Source organism: Lonchura striata, chromosome 3, assembly GCF_050655825.1.
Source record: "Lonchura striata isolate lonStrDom1 chromosome 3, ASM5065582v1, whole genome shotgun sequence".
NCBI classification, from domain to species: domain Eukaryota; kingdom Metazoa; phylum Chordata; class Aves; order Passeriformes; family Estrildidae; genus Lonchura; species Lonchura striata.
This window is the reverse complement of record NC_140705.1, coordinates 64,625,744-64,647,251: the sequence shown is the minus strand read 5'-3', so window position 1 is coordinate 64,647,251 and position 21,508 is coordinate 64,625,744. Positions and strand designations below refer to the sequence as shown.

Below are 21,508 nucleotides of genomic sequence, written 5' to 3'. Positions count from 1 at the left end.
ATAAAACTTAAAATGAAAAGTTTTTCTTAAATGGAAAGACATGAAAGCTTCTTAGCTTTCATTTAAGCAAGGTCCAAGTTCATTTTTTGCAATAAGAAGGAGAAGCATGAAAGAAAAAGTATTTCTTTCTCACAAACAAAATACTTGTTTTCACTGGGCTGAGATAACTGACATGCAGCTGCACATTTTCTCTATGCTCTCCTAACCAGGGACTGAAGTTGAAGTACTCCTGTGAGATGAGGGATTGCAACCTCATTATCAGTATAATTGTAATAATACATCAAGTATTTAAAGAGTATCTTGCTAATACACCCCCCACCCATAATTGAATAGCATGGGAGATGGGTTAGATCCTCGAGAGACATAATGGTCATTCTTCTGTCACACAGAAAGTCTGTGAATAATAAATGAAAAATTTATTTCATTATGACTCAAACCACTCAAAGCCAGTGATAGATAAGTCAAGCACCATTCCTTATTGTCTGAAGGAGCAATGTTAAAACATCAGGGGAAGCTTTAACTGGTCAAACCAACTTCCATACATATCTACCAAACTATTCATGACCTGGACAAACACACTTCCAATCCTAATTGCTTGAATCCAGAAATGAATCTAATAGTTCTGGAAAAAAGCCAGCATAATTGCGTTTTTCAAAGAACTGGAAAAAAATGTAGAAATCTCTATGAAAGAACGGCAAAATAAAATCCTCTGAAGGTTCACTAAAATCTTTAATGTTCAATTCAAAAAAATAAGAAATATCCAAATCAGTAATTTTGTGTAAGCCATTGTGTATTTTTAATCCATATGCTATTTCTGACAATGCTCAGATCAGCTGCTTTCACAAAAATAATGCACTGAAACAGTATGGCTATCACTACCTAACATTTGGAGCCTTAGGCATCCTTGAAAGTCAGAGTTAGTTAGTTGTATTCCATTACAACATTCTGTTTTTAATTCTCATCTTTAAACAGACAGACACTCCTTGCAGCCTCATTAACCCCCTGCATGTAATGTGGAGCTTCACAGCAGGCTGCAAGAGCTTTATTCCATGTTCTGATCTACTCCATAAAGGCTCACAATATAAAAAAGACTACACTTGAAGTTTCATGCAACTGCATGGTCTTTTGTCAGCAACATAATGCTAAATAATTTCCTGGTGCACAAGGTCAAAAATTACTATCAATATCATTTTCTTGCTCTGTTGAGATCATGTCTCATTCCAGCTGGAAAAAGCATGTTGTTCTCACAGCATCCGGTTGCTTTGAACAATGCAAAGCAGGATAATTGGCCACTGCAAAATTTTTAACAGCTTTTAGAGTTGCAAACACTATCAGAATCATGGAGATTTATATATTCTTTTGGTGAAACAAAATCTGTTTGATCTTTCCCAGCTGCATTGTCACATGAATTTCCCATACTTAGTTGCAGGAGCATATTCATTTCTGTTCAAAATTCAGCGGATGTTTTTATTTTCCTCTTTTCTTTTTACATTAGCACGTATAAGTGAATCTGTAAAGTTAAAAGAGTTTGGTTTGGTTTTGTTCTTCACATGGAGGTCTTTATCTTACCTGCTGGAAGCAGCTGCGCACACTGGGCTCAATGTTGCTGCCACCGAAGGCTGCCACTTCCCCAAGCTGTCGTGGGATCTGGATGGCATCGTGAAGCAGAAGGCCCAGTTGCCTCTGGTCACACATTTCTGTAGGGCCTGCCACCTCCTTGAAGAGGTCTGCAACATCAACAAAAGACACCATCTTGTTCCATTTCCATGCACACCTCCTTTCATTCAGTAATGCTGCAGGTCAAGCTTTTAATTTCTGTATTATTGTCATGGTTACCAAATGGCCACTGTCCCAAAATCTTCATCTAATCTTGATTCATAACCATTCAAATGAGAAAAGTAAGACCATATAAATGAAGTTATATGGCTTCTTATGGCACATAGTGGACAGGAAGGTGATTTGAGGAAGCGCAGCTTCACCAGCAAAAATTCCTGCCTGACATACCTAATGACTTTCCATGATAGAGTGACTACATTAGTGGACAGGGGCATGACAATTGATGTCACCTCTCTGGATTTCTGTAAGGCTTTTGACACAGTCGCTCACAACATCCTTGTCTCTAAACTAAAGAGAGATTGATTCCATGAGTGGACTGTTAGATGGATAAGGAATTGGTTGGATGTGGCCAACTACACGGTAGTGGTCAACAGCTCAGAGTCCCAGTGGACAACAATGACGAGTGATGTCCCTCAAGGGCCCATACTGGGTCCAGTGTTATTTAGTATTTTCATTAACAAAACAGATGAAGGGACTGAGTGCACCCTCAGTAGGTCTGCAAGTGACACTAAGCTGAGTGGTGTGCCTGACACACCTGGAGGATGGGATGCCATCCACACCTGGACAACCTGGGAACCTCATGGCGTTCAACAAGGCCAAGCGCAAGGTGCTGCACCTGGGTCAGGGCTACCTGCAGTATCAGCTCAGGCTGGGAGATGAAGGGACTGAGGGCAGCCCTGTGGAGAAGGACTTTGGGGTGCTGGAAGATAAAAAGCTGGACAGCGTAGAAAGTCAACCTGAGCTGCATCAGAAGCTGTACGGCCAGCAGACTGAGGGGGGTGATTCTGCACACTCTGCTCTTGTGAGACCGCATCTGGAGTACTCAGTCCAGCTTTGGGGTCCCCAGCACAGGAAAGACTGTTGGAGCAGATCCAGAAAAAGGCTACAAAACTCATAATAGTTGAGATGTTCCATTACTCTGAAGAAAGGCTGAGAGAGTTGCAGTTGTTCAGCCTGAAGACTCCAGGGAGACCTTACTGTGGATTTTTGCTACTCAAAGGGGCCTTGTAAGAAAGCTGGGAGCACAGGTTTTAGCAGGGCCTGTTGCAATAGGACAAGTAGGAATGGTTTTAAAACTAAAAGGTAGATTTAGACTAGTTATTAAGTATCAAATTTTTTACCATGAGAGTAGCAAAACACTAGAACAAGCTGCCCAGAGAGGTGGCAGATGTTCTGTCCCTGGAAACATTCAAAGCCAGATTGGACAGGGCTCTGAGCAATCTGATCTGAAGATGACCCTGCTCATTCCAAGGCAGTTGGTCTATATGACTTTTTAAAGTCCTTTCCAAACCAAATGATTCTATGATTCCATGAAGAATGAGATAATATTTCAGATATCCATATTGTGTGCTAAAAAAATATGTCATGCTTCAGTTGGTTGGAACAGAAGCACAATTACTCTGAACTTAACGGGAAGTTACCACAAGTCAGAACTGGCCATGTCAAACAGCTTAAAGCAAGAACAGCAGCCAGAAAGACAACTTGGGCTAAACAATAATCACATTTTCTTCCTGGATAACCATGTCTGCTTCCATGTATTTTTCCTTCACTGATTCCATTTTCGTAAGGCAGATGTCAAGCCTTGCAGTATAAATGGATGAACCAGAATGACTGCAACAAAGGAAAAAATTGATGCTGAAAGGGATCAAGAAAATATTTCCTGATACAGGCATTGGGAAGGAAGATAGTGCTTGTATCTACACTCACAATAAAACACTGAGTTAATAGGCCTGTCAGCACTACAGTTATTATTTCTCATGTGCTTTCTTAACATGTTTCCTTGATTGGACAATTTTAATTGCTAAAATGCTCAGCTAAAAATGTTAATGTTCTTGCCAACAATTTTGATTTATGAACTCTGTAGCTGTGTACATTAGCACTCAGTCAAGAGATTAATCTTTTCTGAAAACATCTTAAATGCTGAGTTTATCTAAGAAATATTTTTTGATTCTGTGATTTGTATAAATTACAGAAGAAATTGAATTAAATTATTATGTTCATTCCAGCTGGTTTTTACAATTTCCTTTTGCACTCAATGGTTGGCTTGGATTAAAACCCCAAGTAATCTTAAAAGAAAAAGAATCAATTTATATTATGCCCTTACTTTTTCATGTTTCCCATCAGAACAACCACTAATAAATTAGAAATAAATGACATTTCAAAATTCAGTCTGGCTGCGTTTCTGATCAAGAAAAAGACAACCTTTGTTCAGAAACACTCATGAGTAACTCTTATTACATGGTGTAAATTGTTTTGCCCTTCATTTGGAGCAATTGGCAAACTTTTCCAGTGTGCTTCAGAAAGCCTGGGCACAGCTTTTTCTTCTCAAAGGAGGTAGAAGCAGAAGAAAGGATCTTCACAAAAAAAAAAATCCAGATGACTGAACTAGTTTTTAGATTTTATTGTATTTTTCTCACCCTTTCTTGCCTAGTCAAAAAGCAGCTACAGCATCTTGTCCATTCAGTGTTGTTAAAAAAACAAACAAACAACAACAACAAAAAAACCAAACACAGACAGAATTAGGGGAATTAGAACTGCACAGCTGCAGGCTCCTCTTGACAATCCCAGATGCTGGCTATCTTCTTCAACTGAGGATGGGATGGTTTTTCAATTTCTAAGAGTCAGTTTAAAAAACCTGATAGTACATTAAAAAAAAAAAAAAAAGAAAAAAATGGTCTTTTTTTTTTGTTTTGTTTGGATCAGTCTGCAGTGGAAAGAGGCCATCAAAGAAGGACAATTCATTAGCTGCTGGAGCTGGGAAACAGTAATTTCCTAAGCCCTAAAACTTCAGTTGACTGTGGGGCTGGTAAGTAGAGGAAAACAGTGCGACAGGAGAGGGAAAAGTGATTAGCTATGAGGAAAACAGCAAATACCTTTGAAGAGCTCAGTCTCCTCCAAATCATTTGTTTCTTAACACTGGCAGTTGTGCTAGTGAAGACCAAAGACTGTCCAGGTGCAGGGAGTTAATGGATTGTACCATCTTTTCCCAAACCCCTCAATGCTTTCAATGTGGCACACAGGAGGAGAAGCTCCAAAACTGAAGGCATGGAAAGTGAGAAGGCTCTTGTTATCTGGCCTACCTACTCGAAATAACCCATGAGCTATTCCCTGGCAAAGGAGGCATGGCAAGAACATCCCTCAAGTGGGAGATGGAGGAGAGCCTGTTTTAGCTCTGATATGGAACACCCAGGAACCCTACTCACCACCAATGGGAAAGAGACTCCATACATCATCCACCAGCAATCTCAAAAGCCACAACCTCTTCTAAATGAAATTTGTTAACATGCACATACACACTAAAGGAGTTTCAACAAAAAATACATTGATATAAAGGTTGAACTATATAAGGGACTCTACCAAAGTACAAGAATGACTGAGGAAGCAGACAAAATATTATTCATATCTGAGTTGTATGAAAAAAAGAGAAACCGGGAAAAGATATATCAGTTAAATAAATTCAGCCTCACACTAGTATTTTGAGGATTACAGCCAGTGGGACTCTGTAACTTAGCTGGACAACCTGGAAAAAGAAGTACTTAATGGTTGATAAAGAAAGGGTAATTGAAAATATTGAAAAGTTTAATGAATTCTTAACAAAAGGACAATAAGATAGCAGAAGATGTCTACAACCCACATTTATGTTGCATTGTCAAAAATAGAACACACATCTTCATTTCTTCATTTTTTTAGTTAGTTCCAAATGGTTTGAAAATTTACAATGTAAACATAACAGTAAAAAAACCCCACCACATTCCAAGGATGTGGTACATCACTTGAAAACTGAACTGCTTAGAAGATGAGATTTATTAAGTAGCCCTTCCTTTTCATGTCAAATCATAAAGATTTTGCAGATTAAATGATACGATCCAAAAGCTACACACTGTAAAAAACTCCATATGGGGTTTTTTTTCTGTTCTGCTGCTTTGGGTGTTAGAAACAAGTGTAATGTGAAATATATACAAATGTATTCTTATATAGCTCACAAGTGACCCTCCTTGTCAGAAGAGAAAGCAGAGAATAACATGGTTATGGCCAGACCAGGACATGAGCCTCAGCAATAGAAAAGAAGCCTGAGACTGCTCACCCCAAAGCATAGATGTAAGCAACCCACAATTACTGAATTACTTTTGCAGGCCCATTTTTATTCTCAGGAGCATTTGGGCATGTGCTTGAAGTTAAGCATGTCTTAAACATTTTCAAGAACAGGCATTCTTTAACTGAGGCTTCAATGTTTCCTCTAAAGCAATTCAGACTTTTAATTAAGGATCCATTCTCATGTCAACCCTGAAGACTAGACTCTTAAAAACAAGCTTAATTTTTTTTTTCTTTTTAAATCACAAAAATTTCTCCGTCAAAACATTTTTTAAAAATGTGTCATGTGAAAAGATCCTACCTACACTGGAAATGAACATACAGTCTCTAGGAAGGCTGAACAGTTGAACAGCAAACATTCCAGTCACGAGTTTTACAAAAGAATTAAGGGTTCATCCAAAAGTTTTTAAAACAAGAAAACCTGCTTCTTTTAATACCAACTACTCTAAGAAGAGTTTGCCTCTCCAAGTCTAGCACATTTTTGGCACAGTCTGTGCTCTGCTGAGGGCTCTAACCACAACCATCCGATGGCTGTCACTCTCAGAAGAGCCAGTGATTGACAACACCTCAGAAACCCTTAGAAGAAACAGCCAAAAGAAGAAGGAAATGCCAGGATTTGGTCCAAGAAAGGGAAAAATCAAAAGGCAGGCATTTAGTAATAAGCACACATGTTTGGAGGTCCTGGGTTTTTTTTTTTTTTCCAAGAGACTGACTTTCTTGAAAATACTCAGGAATTCCATTACAATTTTCACTCAAGGACTGAAAACACAGTAGATGTGACAAAATTTCTCACAAGAGATGATTAGTAGGATATGACAAAAAAGAACCAAAAGAGCTTACATTAAAAAAGTGTGTGACAGCTCGTGCCAGAGGACCCCAAAACACTGACTTCAAAGCCACTACAAAGCAAGAACAGTACCTGACACACTTTGTTAGCAAAATTTCTTTTGGACTGAAGAGTGCTTCTGTGACAATTTTAAGGTTCATAAGGACAATAAAGCTAACAAAGATATAAAAGCCTGGCCCATTGATCAGAGCAGGAGTTACAACAAAAAGGATGCATTATCTGACTATCAATTCTCTGCTTCAAGAATGCGAGCAACTACTTTAATTTCAGATGTCTTTCAGGTTGAAGTTACCATCACTAGGTACAAAAAAATCTTCTGAGACTTATTCCCTACTAATTTTTTTAGGACTTCTCACAGCATCCTTTGAAGTCCATTTTGTTGACATAAATTATATAAAATCTGTAGCCACCACCAGCTGCCATTTTAATATTACTACTAAAAACAAAGCAAAAGCATAAATATGAAGCTGGCCAGGTAATTTCCTTATTCTGCTTCAGTTGTGTATTTCGCAACTGTATACTAATGTATTACCAATAGCAATTTAATGGGAGTTCTCAGGTTTTAGTTTCTTTAAAACCATCTTTTCCTAGGGTTATCAGTTTATCATCCACAGCCTAACTCCTACACTTTATGAAAGTTTTTTATTTCACACAGAACAGCAGATTACCTTCTGAATTGTCATTATGGAACAAAGGTATGTCCATCAAGCTCTTTTTTAGTTATAGAATACTTCACATATATGTCAAATGAGAGAAGGAAACTAAACACCCCAAAGTCTCAGTATGCTATTCAGATATCAAAATATGTCCCAATGTATAAAACACCTCTACTTTTGTTCAATGTTAATAACTAAGTTTACAAGACTGCTTATAAATGTTCTTAAGGAAAGCAGAATTTTTTTTGCAGAGCTCCAAAGGTACATGGAGTGAATTTAGTCTCTCTGTAATTTTTTTCATGGGTTTTCAAAATGAGTCAAGGAACTACTGTAAAGAACAGCAAATTTAATTTTATGTGCATAATATGTAAATGCCCATCATCTAGAATGCTCTAATATAGTGTGTCATCTTCTTTTCTGTATTTGTCAGGGCTTTTTTTCCACAAAGTTACTCAATTCTCTTCTGGTCCTTCATTTATTTTTATGACATATTTTTATATTACTCAGTATTTCTCAAGCTTATGAGATTACTAAAATCAATGCATTTTAAACTTTCATTGTGCAATTCTGTCAGAAAGCACATATACTGGAAAACTGTTTTTAGAGTTCAGACAGTCTTTCTCGTAGACCACTAAATACAGTTGCATGATTTTGATGTATTTCCTTGCTTTATCAGCCATATCAATCTGATGCAATCAGCACTAACTTGCTTTTTCCCTAAACAAAAAATATACACATACAAGAGAGAACAGAATCAAATCTAATACTTCTATATCTTTCACAAAGCTATATTCTGCTTTTCTTTTGGGGACTGAAGCACTGTGACTTCTGACAATTCAGAATGGACAGCAATAATTTCCAGTCAAGATATAAATCATACTTTAACCATTGTTACTAGTGATAATGAAAATAATTCTCTTTTACTTACTCAAAAGAAAACTACCTTGGCACCAGGCATGAGAAATGTTTTACTGAAAATTTTGCTAGGTGCTTTGTCATTGTACATGACTTAATTATATAAAGTACTTTGTAAAAGAAATTCTTCCTTACATCTGTACTTCTCTTCCAGAAGGCCTTTAGAAAGAGACATCAAGCCAATTTTCAGGGACTGCACTCGAATTTTTCCAGTTCGGCCGCTGAAATGATAAAGACAAGACAATTTAATACAGTTTCATTTTATTTCGTTCCAACTCAAGTCTATTATATAATACAAAGACATTGGAGATCTATATTTCAAATATATTTCAGATCTCAAAACAACATTAACATTAAAGATCACATTAAGAATTCTTCCCTTATAAAAGCTCAGCTTGACTTCCAAGTGGTTTATGTGTCAAAACAGCTTGTATTACCACAAAAACACAGGCATTTAGTTCTGCAAAGTTCTGAAAGTAATTTATTAATGTCATACACACAGAAAAAAATACATGAGCACACAGCAGGAAGGCCTATTACTCAGTGTAAAACACAAGAACTGTAAGATGAAACCAGGTTTTGACATCACAGTAATTAAATATCTTCCTTTTTTTTTTTTTTCTTTGTTTTTGTTTTGTTTTGCTTTATGTTTAAAATGCTCTGACATACACAATTTTAGGGCAAAGAGGCAATGCAATAATTCAAAAATTTGAAGCTGTCATTCTTTTTAAGCAGTGTCACTTCAGGCTCATCTTGTCCAGCATGACAAAAAGTATGTCCAAACCTGAAAAGCAAGCTGAGAACAGAGAAGTAGGTACCAAAGCAAGTAATGTTAAACCTGCAGGGCAAATGTTGTTCAAAAAGATATTAAAACAACAAACCCAGCTTACAGGGAAAAGGAAAATTTTAAAGTTCAGAAGATCAATGCAGAAACATATTCTTAAAAATTCTTTATTTTTTTCAAACATGAAAAAGTATGTTTTTAAATGAGATGTGGAAAAAAAAATCTTTAAAATAGTTAAACTCTATATATTACATACATAAGGTTAGCTGGGTCTTTCACCAACAAGTAAGATAACAGTAAATTAATTATCACTTCAAACCTTACTTTGGTCCTTTCTGCCACACAGAAGTTATATATACACTTTAATTACTTTTGAAGTGGTTATTACATATCTCTTTCTATCCTACCCATTCAGCATAAGGTCTGCTGTCTGATTTACTTCACAAATGTTGTGCAGAATACAAAATTATCAATTACTTCTGAGTTCTTGATAAATTAGCTAAGAAATTTAAAAATATTAGTGCATTTGTCTTCACAACATCATCTAATCTAGTAACACTAGAAAGCAGTATCTTTATTCCATAAGACAGAACAGAGGTACAGAGAAATTATTGCCAAATTAATCAAAAACATCTATTACTTTTACTATCTAGTTGGAAAACCAGGACCCTATTTTCCAGAATGTTATAAAAGTGCCACCTTTTTATATATTCAAGCATAGCTTCAAATTACCTCTTTCAATCACAGACACTACATCATTCTGGCAAACCTTGCCATCTAAATGGCTCATTTTACACCCTGATAAAGTTATTTCCCTATTCCTTCCCGTGTGTAGTTGTTTGTGCTTTAAATTTATATTCATCAGAAAAAAAAAAGTGAACATTCATGTGGGTTTGATTTAACTCGGGACTGACCAGATAATTTGCATATTAACGTCAGAAAGTGAGACTGCAGCTAAAAGATAAGGGCACAAATCTCAAGGCTTCAAGCTTCTCCTGATTCCAGGAGATTTCTGTAGGATTTTTGAAAAACTTCCTTCACACAAAGAGCATTTTCTCAATAAATTACATACATAATTACAAAGCCCGGAATATTACATTTTTTGAAAGAGTAATGCATTCACCCCAAGTCTCTTTCTTGGAAACAGATAATTATTAGGACTGTAATGTCATATATACAATAAAAAAAACCCAACACGCCAAAACCAAATGCCACACACACTCCCTCTCTCCCCCTAAATCCATAGACATTGTGGTCCTGACATTTCCAAGCCAATGGTTTAAGTTTTCTCATCTTAGTGAGCTACAAAACCACTGAGAGTAGGAGGGGCGTCCAAAAACCAATGTTCCTGCTCAGTCAGGTAGAGCAGGTTTTCCTGGATCATTTCCCATCATTTCAGTATCTTCAAAGATGGAGAGGGAAGAGCTTCTCTGAGTAACCTGTGGCGCTGCTTAATCACTCTTACATTAAAAACCTCTTTTTTTCATATGTTTAAGCAAAATTTCCTGTGTTCCAAGTTGTGCCTGCTACCTTTTGTCCTGTCACAAGAGACACGACTGAGAAAAGCCTATCTCCATCTTCTCTCTTGCTCCCACTGGGTATTTATGCACATTGATAAGATCCCCTCGAAACTTCTCTTCCCTCAGCCTCTACTGGTTTATCAGTTACTCCAAGTCCTTAATTGTTTTCATGGTCTTCACTCATGCCAGTTCATGGCATGAACTGGACTCATGCCAGTTTGTCCATGTGTCTTTTGTCTTGAGGGAGCCCAGAACTGGACCCAGGACTCCAGATGTGTCTCACCAATGCTGAGCAGAAGTGCAGGATCACCTCTCTCAGCCTGCTGGGAGACTATCAGGCTACTTTGCCACAAGCCTGTCATGCAAAGTGCTTCTGAATGGCAGCACAACCATCTACGTGTACAAAACCTAAGAATCAAGGCCTTATAGTGGGAAGATTCAAGAAACTTTTTAATTTCTGAATTCATAAAAATTTATGGGCCATATATGCCACAAATGTCAACACACTATTCTGACTCATTATAGCAATACAAGCATGTTTGTAACTACAAAATCAATTGATAAGGCCACTTTAAGCAGCTCAGATATTTTTTTGCTCTGATCTGATGAAGGGGAGCCTGAATCTATTCCCTTCTCTAAATAACTTCCTAACACAGAGCTAGGATCCAAAACATCTTGACAGGCAAACACACTCTATACCATAGTTGAAACCGAGGCCTGTGAAACCTGTAAATTATTAATATACTAATCAGGATATAATTTATACTAAATTTTTGAATGTAAGTGCAAAAACTTCTGTTTACCAACAGTGGTATGCAAGCATTCTGTAGCTTATATAAGCATATAGCATATATAAGCATTTTATCTAAGTATGTGAATGCCAAAGGGACAATCAGTGATGGGCACAGCTGCATACAGGAGTTAGCCAGATTTAAAAAAAGTTGTCAGACAGGAAACATGATTAAGTGTAAGAGATTGCAAACAGGAATACACAATAAAGAATCTTGGAAAATGAAATTCTAACATGAAGTCTAGAAGAACCCTATGTCCCTGGGAGAAGAGGCACAATAGCATAAAAACACCAGGTACTAGCAAGGAAACCTAGAGAATGAAGATGAGTCCAGAGCCATTCAGCCTTCTGTCAAAGAGCTCCAAAGCCTAGACAACACTGGCACTGCAGCTGAGGACTACCAGGGACTGCAGCTATCAGTTGTCTGCATAGCCCAGCAACATGAGGCAGGCTCGTAGATCAGTGAAGGTCAGCACAGACACCTCCCCGTGATCACCTTCAGACAGGTCAGATGAAGGAGCTCATTTTCCTGCCCTGCAGAGGGCCAGAACCTTCCCAGAGCCTTCTTGCTGCTATCAAAGCCTGCTAAGCTGCTCCCACTGAGTGCTCTATGAATCCAAACAACCATCATAAACACAGGGGATGCAAGTGGAGTGCATGCAGAAAATTTCCATCAGCTACTGTCAAAACCAGGGCATAAAGTTAAGGCTCACTAAGCAGGTATCTCATCCTCATTCCTCAGAAGTTCAGATCTTACTGAAATGAACACGTTGGTAAGGCCTGGGATATTAATTCAGGCTGGTGTTAGAATCTGCCAGGTGTATGAGTGCAATGAAAATAAAGTTGTGATTCTTCAGGGGAAGATTGGGCTGCAGAGAATGATCATGAAAGACAGCTCTGATCATATGGAAAATTCCACCATAGATACCACAGGTACACTTCTCAGACTAATGTACCAAAGAAATTAAATTTAAAATAAGTTATTATCAAAAGTATCCTAGCATTAAAAAAAACTCCTAACAAAATTTAAAAGTTAAAATACAGGAAGTCAGATAAACATTGCAAAATATTTAAACATTGCACATTAAAGTTTCGTTATTGGTAATTCTAGTTGAAATGAGTCATCGCCCTGAATCAGTACATATAGAAGCAACTCTTTTCAAAAGGTGCTAAACTATTCCATTAGTACTGAAATCTATCAGTCCTTTTGATATAAAAGATGTCTGGAGATTTCAGCAAATTTGACAATATACAGTTGAAAAGAAAAACCACCAGCTATTGCTTTTGGATGCTTTAAACACAAACCCAGCCAAAGTATTTTACAGAGCAAAATTCCCTTCACAGTTCTCATTGTAAATTCCAATATATTTATCTCTAATTTCATAAAAAAATAAAAATCTTTGGACTAGCCAAAACAAAGAACTTAAAAATTTGGAAAATGTTTATAAAGGCAGATGTTGATGTCTGGAACAACCTTTGAGTCCTTGATGTAGTAAAAGTCACTGAGTAATTTTACTGTTTCTTTCCTCTGCTCAGAATGAATCATTCCTAATGTGTCAGAAAATACCAGAACATAACAGACCTTTTAAAAATAAATTGGTTCTTTTTAAGGCCCAAAGACATCTGCAGGTTAAGTCTGGAGAACTATTCAGTTTGTCATTAATCTTTGAATCTGTAATTAAATTTCAGGTTAGCAGCATGTGACTAACAGATGCTTTTTGTTGGCAGTTTAACAACTTGACACATTTTATATGCATAACACCAATGCACTATATATAATGTAAATGCCAAGACATAAATTAGCTCTTTTGTACAGGCCAGTTTAGAAAACAAAACCAAATATTCCAGCTTAGAATTGCTGTCTGGTCTTCTAGCTTTTCTTTTTCTTCCTGGAGTAAATTTGAAAAGGGAACAAGGAAACACCCTGTAAAATATAATTTTCTCTCAGTAAACCTTCATCCTCAATTTTTCAAAGTTTAAATAAAGACTCAAGTGTTTAAAGGGGCTTGAAGAATTACCTACACTAAGTTTTCAACATAATAGTCAAGGGGAAATGGGAGAAACTGGAAACATTATTGAAAGAAAGGTTTGCTGCTTACCAAGTGCATTTTAAATATGCACAGATTAAACAATTGACTTCTACCTGAAGTCAAGATGTAGATGAAGTTAAGATGCAAAGGTAAGCTAAAGAAAATGAAGTAGGTTTGTGTTCAGTCTGAAAGAAAACAAAACCCAGCAAGGAATTAGAAAAAAATTTCTGACATTACTATGTCTATTATTTTAAACTGGCAATAACATTTAAGTCAAGCAATTCACTTGATCTACTACTTTATTTGCAAGCAATGTGTTTATTTATCCACAATATGGAACTCTCCAAAACCAAAACAAATGCAGGAAGAAATCCAAGTCAATATTTGATGGACCCTCTCATTTTTCAGCAGTAATGGGGAGAAGTCAGACTAACGGAAATGTCACAATATTTAACAGGAATGTTTGAATGCCAGTAGCCAGCAGATAAATGACAAATGGTTCTATGTACTCTGTTCCCTCCTTCCCTCTCCCCTAAAATCAAAATAAAGTAAAATATCCATGAAGTATAGAACTGTTACATAATCCTCTGAGGGAAAAAAACAAAAAGCAAAAAATTGTTAGAATTTGGCACTTAGTTAACATATTGAAGATAATGCATACATCTACAAGTAAAAGCTCCCATTTGCAAAGTCAGGTATAATAATTTTTATTGCTATTCAAGAAATACTTTTGCTCTTTTCAACTTCAAATGGGGAGAAAAAAAAATTTGCAACCACCCTCATGGAGCTTCTGATCTATAATTCTGATCTGTAATTTTGTTTATAGCTCTGAACTAAAGCACATATTCAATCAGACATACTGAAGCAACCACAACCTGGACTGCACTAGTGAGTCTTTAGTTAGCTCTGAAAGAGTCCTGAAATGCCTTTGCTGAAGCCATATAAGGAGACATCTTAGGCCATAGACGAGCTGATGGAAACCAAGCCTTTCCCAAGTTTTTACTACACAAGGGAGATAAGAATAGTAAATATCGCTATGAAAAATAAGCAACAAACTCATGACTCTGTCATAGTTTTACAAAAAAAATATTCTTTAGGCAAACTGAATGCCCTTGGGAAATACAGCCTTGCTGCCAGGACAAGGGCACGTGGACCATGAAACACCAGCCCTTCAGAACTTATCCATGGCAGGAGCTATACGTGCTGGAATGGAGCCACAAAGAGGACACTGCTGACCCTCCAGAATCGGACAGGCTTTAGTGCTGAGATCACAACAACCTCCATTTGATAGAGGACTCAGAGCAGGGAGCTCAGCCAGGATTATGAGTGCCAGTAACTAAGTATAAAATATATGAAAAAACTGCCCATCTATGGCAGAAATAGAATCTGATATGAATGGCCACCAATCTAGTAAACTTGGAATACTCACAGTAGGATCACAGCTAAAGCAGTGTCCTAGCTCTCTACTCAAATATGCATTTTTTAAAATCCTTTCAATGTTTCTTTGGTAGTAGTACAAAAGCACTGTAATCTTAGTCCAATGCTGAGCAAGACACTTATTGCATGCAACTGCACTTCCATTATGAAGCTGAAACCATCAGAAGATAACTTTTTAATAAAGAAATTTTTAAGGCTTTATAATTTAGAATTCCTGGGGGTACACATTGCAACAAACAAACCATTTTTCTTACCTATCATACACGTTGAGTAGCCAGTTAAGACACATGTCTACACAGAGGCTAACATTCACCATATCTTTGTTTTTCTCTTCAAGTCCACTGTAGATGGTAGTGAGACAGCTGATCACATCCTGGACACCAATCAGCTGATCATTTTGACTCAACTTGTGCTGTTTGAAAACTTCACTTGTTGTATTCAGGTCCAACAGGTCCACTAATAATAGATTTAAAAAAATAATAGGATTAAAAAAAATAAAATAAAGTGTGAATAAACATTAACAGTAATTGTTTATGTGCAAATTGTAGCAAACACTGCAAACAACTTGTCCTGCCACAACGTTTCAAAAGGCCTAAAATCTGCAACCAGTGGCTTTTATTTATTAAGGTACAGTGACAAACCATTCTCTGTGACAAGTCAACGGCATTTGGGCACTATTTATTTAAAAAAAACTAGAATACAAATATTATAATGGCACTGCACAGCCCAGAACAACATTAAAATAGCTGCTAAACTAGTCTGTGTAATTAGAGGATCCTAACTTTGGATACACCGACAGAGAATTCATGAGGCTTACAGGATTCTTCATATTTACCATAAAGCAGAATCCTATAAAATTACTTTTGATGAACGTAAAGCAAAGAAAATTATTAGGTAAGAATTCTTTCCTAAAGGCCTGATTAACTGAATAGCAGTTGCTAAATTAGGGCTTAAAAGAAAGCATGGAGATTATTTATTGCAGTTTTCCAGAACACCAAAAGCTATGCTTTCTTAAAAAAATATTTTTATCTCCTTTATTACAGAATTCTTTCTATAAGCAGTTGGTGATGCAATGGATATTTTACAGGGGGAAAAAGGGTTTTGTTCTCAAAACTTTTCAAATGTGATTGTGAAAATCTGGGGGTTGCATGGTGAAAAGGCCATCAATGAGCACTTCTACCTCCTTCTGCAAAAGAAAGTGGAAAAGATGAAACATAAATGGTATACTCCTCAGTGATTTTTTTTTTATGGAAGCAAGGACTTTAAGTTAAAAATATAATTGCAATGTATGCTTGCTACAATATACATAACATGCAGTTGGAGTTTATTAAAAGCTCATACTGAGATGTTTGTGGAGAGTCAGTAACACATTTGCACTATAAATCTCATCTCTCAAATGAAAAAAAAATCCACATGACAATCTCTGACATGTTGTGAACTGCTCTTCACCAATCATCCCAATGAATCATAGAATCAGAAAATTATTTTTGTTGGAAGAGACCTTGAAGATTTTCTAGTTCCAACCTAGAAACTTGCCATGGCAGGCACACCTCCCAATAGACCAAGTCTCATCCAGCCTGACTTTGAACACCACCAGGGATGGAGCATCCACAACTTCTCTGGGCAACCTGTGCCAGTGTCTCACATCCTCACAAGTAAATAATTTCTTCCTAATACTTAATCTAAATGTCTTCTCCTTTAGTTTAGAACTGTTTCTCCATGTCGTATCACAATCTGTCCTTTTAAAAAAGCTACTCTCCCTATTTTTTATAAGCCTCTCTTAGGTACTGAAAGGCTGCTCTGAGGTCTCTCTGGAGCCTTCTCTTCTTCAGGATGAACAACCTCAGCTCTCAGCCTTTCCTCATAGGAGAGGTGCTCCATCCCCATTGCTTGCCTCTTGACCTGCTCCAACAGTTCTACATCTTTCTTGTGCTGAGCACCCCAGATCTGGAAGCATTATTCCAGGTGGGGTCTCACAAGAGCAGAGAGGGAGAACAAGAATGTTAAATAAGGAGCCCAGATTTGCAGCCTGTGCAAACAGGATAATTCTATCTGGGCTGGAAAGCAAGGTCAACAGAAAAAGAACCAAGAGCAAGACAACATTAACCATATGAGTAACTCTGTCAAGAACTCAGTGATCATCTACCAAAATCTTACATTCCCAACCCCTTTTCCCCTATGTACCCTTCCTCACATCTTTGTGAAGTGAGGAACAGTACCTCGCAGCCCTTGCCTTTCCTCTCCTGCACTAAAATTGGTACATTCTGTTCTCGTCTCACAGTATCAGATTTGCAGGGGTTTACATTTGTTTGTTTTTCATTTTCTTTTTTGTTTGTTGGGAGATATCTTAAGTCCTTCTCCAGGGCTTGCAAACAAATGCCAGCCATGCATTTATCAAAGAGGCAGACTGGTAATTGCAGCAAAACACCTTGCCACTAGTTTGACCTGAGGTAGCTGAAGTGTTTGGCAATACACTCACTGCAGCATAATCTTCTACAATAGTTATAAAGGATGTGATACACTGCAAAAGGCTCACAGGCATATGTAAAAACAACATGAGCCCACAAACAGTTCACAGTGTAACCCTGACTACTTTTTGAGATATGGAGGGAGTAGAGTGAAGCCAAGTGAGGGTAACCTGCTGTCCCCATGACATACATACTGAATTTAGGAGATGGCCACTTTTCACACTTCCCCTTCATGACTTCAAAAACCTTAATGACAAAGAAAACCCTGTAAAAATTAATGCAACCAGTTTGCTGTTTTTGTTTTGGTATTAGCTTTTAATTTATGTTTGAGTCATAGGAGTTTTTTGTTTGTTTGTAGTTTTTATGTTTTCTGGTTATTTTGCAGCCTGTTTCTGGTTGCACAAAGAACCCCTTTTTAAAGCTTGTGAAATTTCAGAAAGCTTTGGAATGCCAGGAAGTTGTAGCCTTTGGCTTAACATTAGTATCCTTGCACTGAAAAGAAGTAATTCAACAGACACTAAGCCTGCTAACTTCCCATCTTGATCTGCTGGCATTAAGATCTCTCATTCACATTTCTGCCTGAGCATTCCAGAAGGACCTGGGAGAGGTACTTCCAATATTTTTGTACTAAAAAATACAGCAAGCCTGATGCTACACTAATGCAAATTAAGCTAAACTTACGCTTTTGGATGGCACTATCCATGGAGAACAACCAGAGGAAATTACTTTCATTCCTGCTTACTTCAGCACTTACCTGACTGAATAAAATTTGGGACAGGCAGTTATACTGTCATGCCATTTCTGGCATGATGCCTAGACAGGTTTCAGTGCATTTTTGCATTACCATTCTGCATCTACTTGAACACGCTGAATGACCAATCCTGCTTTTAACCAACCAATGGGCACAAGGCCCATTTCTTCCCTTTCTGCAGCAAGATTTTCCCAAAGAAAAAGAGAAATAATATCATTCAGCACTGTTAAAGCAGGTGTGAATGACTGACTCAGGAACAGCTACATTCAGCTGCTAATGGCAAATTTGAGGCTGCTGTAACCCCATGGAAAATAGCCAGGCATTACTGTGGAGTTTTTTAATAAAAAGACCTTGCAAATTATAGCAGTTCCTGCAAAGAGACTGCACTCTTCTGTCAAAGAGGGTAGTGCTCACAGCTCTCTTAGTCCCTGATGTCTAAATGTTCAAATTTTTCCCCTTGTGTGGTTGATATTCCTATTAACATTCTTAAATTTTAAATCACCTAGAGGAACTCAGCAACAGAATTCTGAATATATATTCTGATTTTGTTCCCTTTTTGCCTTTCAGTACTATACTTCAGTATGTGGGGCATTATAATTTCTTGAAAATGGGCTAAGGAATGCTGCACAAGAATAAAATATTATCAGGACCTGGTGCTACACAGCTGCCCAGTACATCTGCAACAAAGGGTACTCTCTCTGGCCCCATTCTTCTGCTACAGTGGGAAAGCACTCTCCCTACATCTGCCCCACGTAATCTGAGACAGAGAGGCTAAGAATTCATTATTTCTAGCTTTTAACCTTTCTTATATTCCTGCAAAATAGGTATACATATATATGAAAATGTATGTCTCTGCAGGAATCTACTGTCAAAAAACAACAACAAAAAGAAACACAACTCTATCTTTTTAAAGGAGAATGAGGAAAATGGGAGTAGCTTCCCTACAGCTGAGGTTTTTTGACACTTACCAAGAAGAGATATGGCATCAGCAAAGTTCTCAAATGAACATTCTAAAGTGCAATTGGTTCTGAATCTGCTTGTAAAGCACTTACACTGCAAAGTCAAAATCTATCAAGTGCAAGCAGAACTGTGCATCCAGCTCCAGCTGTGCTCTTGGGAGTTCCCACCAAAATGCCTTTGACATTATACACACACCATGTCTGTGACAGCAATTTGTCACACTTTACAGTGATCTCCATTTTTGGTGATTTGTTTTGATGCTTTCTTTGCCTTAGCACATAAGCCTTTCTGAAGAATTCTGCATCCAAACACCTTTAAAATGCACCTGCAATTAAAATTACAGGAAATACAATGGAAGACTAAAATAACTCAGACCCAAAAATGAATGACAGTGGTACAGAAGATTACTCTTTCCCCACCTAAAAATAAAACCAATTTTTTATTAAGTACACATGTATAACAAAGATTTTTTGGCTGTTTTCTCTTCCCATGAAGCACAGAGATTGAGTAAACAAACAGCTTCATAGATAATAAGGCAGATTGGACCTGTAAGGATGAGAGTTTTACTCCTAGCTCTTTCAAAGTGGAGCATTCTCTTTACTTCTTACTATTTCCTTCTGTCCTCCTTTCCAACCCCCTCCCCTGAAACTGGAGACAATAGGAGGGCACTTCTGAAATCTATGAATGAGGAGAACTAATCCTGGCATTTATTACAGAAATTGATAGATTCTGCAGTAAAAGCAAGAGCAGACAGTATGTCCCTCTTCAAAGCTTATTAGAACTAATAAAAATGAAGCTTGAGCTATACAGGTAACTAGAAAAGCTGTATGTCTGTCAGAAATAGACAGCATGATTAGCATCTGTCCTATCCAGTCTATTTTTTCCCCACTCTTCCCTGAGGAGCAGCTCACACAAGGAGTTTATTCTGCTTTCTGATCTCTTGCTTTTTGTTTTTAGGTACATCTTGATGAATACTATATACCCTGCCTACTGATAAGCAAAAAGCTCAATGTTCTTTAGTCTTGCTGGGAGATGAAGCTGTAGTCCTTGGTGGAACCACATCTAATGAAGAACTGGTGATAGGTACTGATAAGAGCCTGTGCTCTGCACAGATACAGTCCAGCTTTCTGGAGCAGCTAGCTACCATCTCAGGCACAGCTTCATTCAGTATGATGTATATCTGAAGGCCAACTAAGATCAGACTTTGTCTTCTAGGCTGGAGGGTGGGAAGAGATACCTCTTTGTGCAACTCCTTTCCTGCTTGCACCCCTAGGAGGACTTTGCACTTCTTGTATTCCTATTCAGCCTGCAGTATTGTGCACCCTTCAGGGCTGAGAAGTCTTTCCATGCCAAAGACTCCTAATTTGTAAGAGGAAAATTTGGTAATAGCATACATCTTTCTACCATCTGTTGCCAAGACGTTTCAAAATGCCTAAAATCTGCAACCCTTACTCTCCTTCACATCCCACATCTCGTTCCAAAATTGTCTAGTTTCCTTTTGCTTTTTCTGTTAGATGCGTGTTCTTATTTCCACCTTGTTTTTTTCTGTTATATGTGTGTCTTTATGTATTTCATTTTCTGTGGTTTTTAAAATTCAGTTTGCTTTGCACATGAGACTCAACAAGAGCACAGATCCCCAATGTGGTACTTGCTATGTGACTTCGAGAAGTCCCAAGACTAGAGGCCAGGACAAGATCTCCTGATATATCACTTCTGAGACTGCTAAACTTTGAATGTGCATCATGTAACTTGCTGCTGAATTAAATAGTTGTGATATAATAGGAAATACTTTTTAACTCCTTAGCAATATAAATAAATAAATGTATAAGTAAATAAATTCACCTATAAAACAGAAAATTTAAGATAAGAATGATTCTTAGTGAGTTTATCATTTTAACTTACCTGCTGCACCTCTCTTCTATTAATTTTATTTATTTGCGATAATGACCACCTACTGTTGGCAGTTCTTGTCATTTTGCTGGTTGACAGTGTGTCAAGGATGACTTCTCCACTGCAAATGTTGTTAGATTGAAGCTGACCCTCCCTTCCCCAAGTACTGTAGGGAAACAATTTCCCTCAAAAGCCCAACTTACAGCACAGTGCTTTCTGCAGCCTGCGGATTTTGATGGCCGTGCGGTAGGCGGAGAAGCGCACATTGTTCAAGTCAGCTGAAAGAGCAGAACAGAAACATGAGAGCCCCAAAAGTACAGCCCATAACTTTTCTTTGCATATAAATCTTCATATTTTGGAAGAGTCTGATATCCCTTCTCTTTGTAATTAATGAATAGGATCTATCAGAACAAATTAAAAAACCTGACAATTTGGGACCTCAGCTCAATTCACCTTCAGGGAAAGCCTCCTGATTGACAGACCAGGACCTTGAAGAAAGTGGCCCTCCAGAAATGCTTACACTATCTTGGTA

At 37.5% G+C, this 21,508-nt stretch overlaps 1 protein-coding gene across 10 annotated transcripts in view; it reads right to left on the bottom strand.

Annotated features, from left to right (window-relative positions):
- Window positions 1–21,508, bottom strand: part of UTRN (utrophin) — a 340,627-nt gene that overhangs the window by 37,190 nt on the left and 281,929 nt on the right. For all 10 annotated transcript variants that reach the window (XM_085575353.1, XM_085575352.1, XM_085575354.1 and 7 more), the window contains 4 exons: window positions 21,180–21,254; window positions 15,162–15,363; window positions 8,482–8,567; window positions 1,570–1,727 (listed from right to left, as the gene is read on the bottom strand). In XM_085575353.1, coding sequence (XP_085431479.1) covers window positions 1,570–1,727; window positions 8,482–8,567; window positions 15,162–15,363; window positions 21,180–21,254 — 521 coding nt within the window. The remainder of the gene's footprint in view (window positions 1–1,569; window positions 1,728–8,481; window positions 8,568–15,161; window positions 15,364–21,179; window positions 21,255–21,508) is intronic.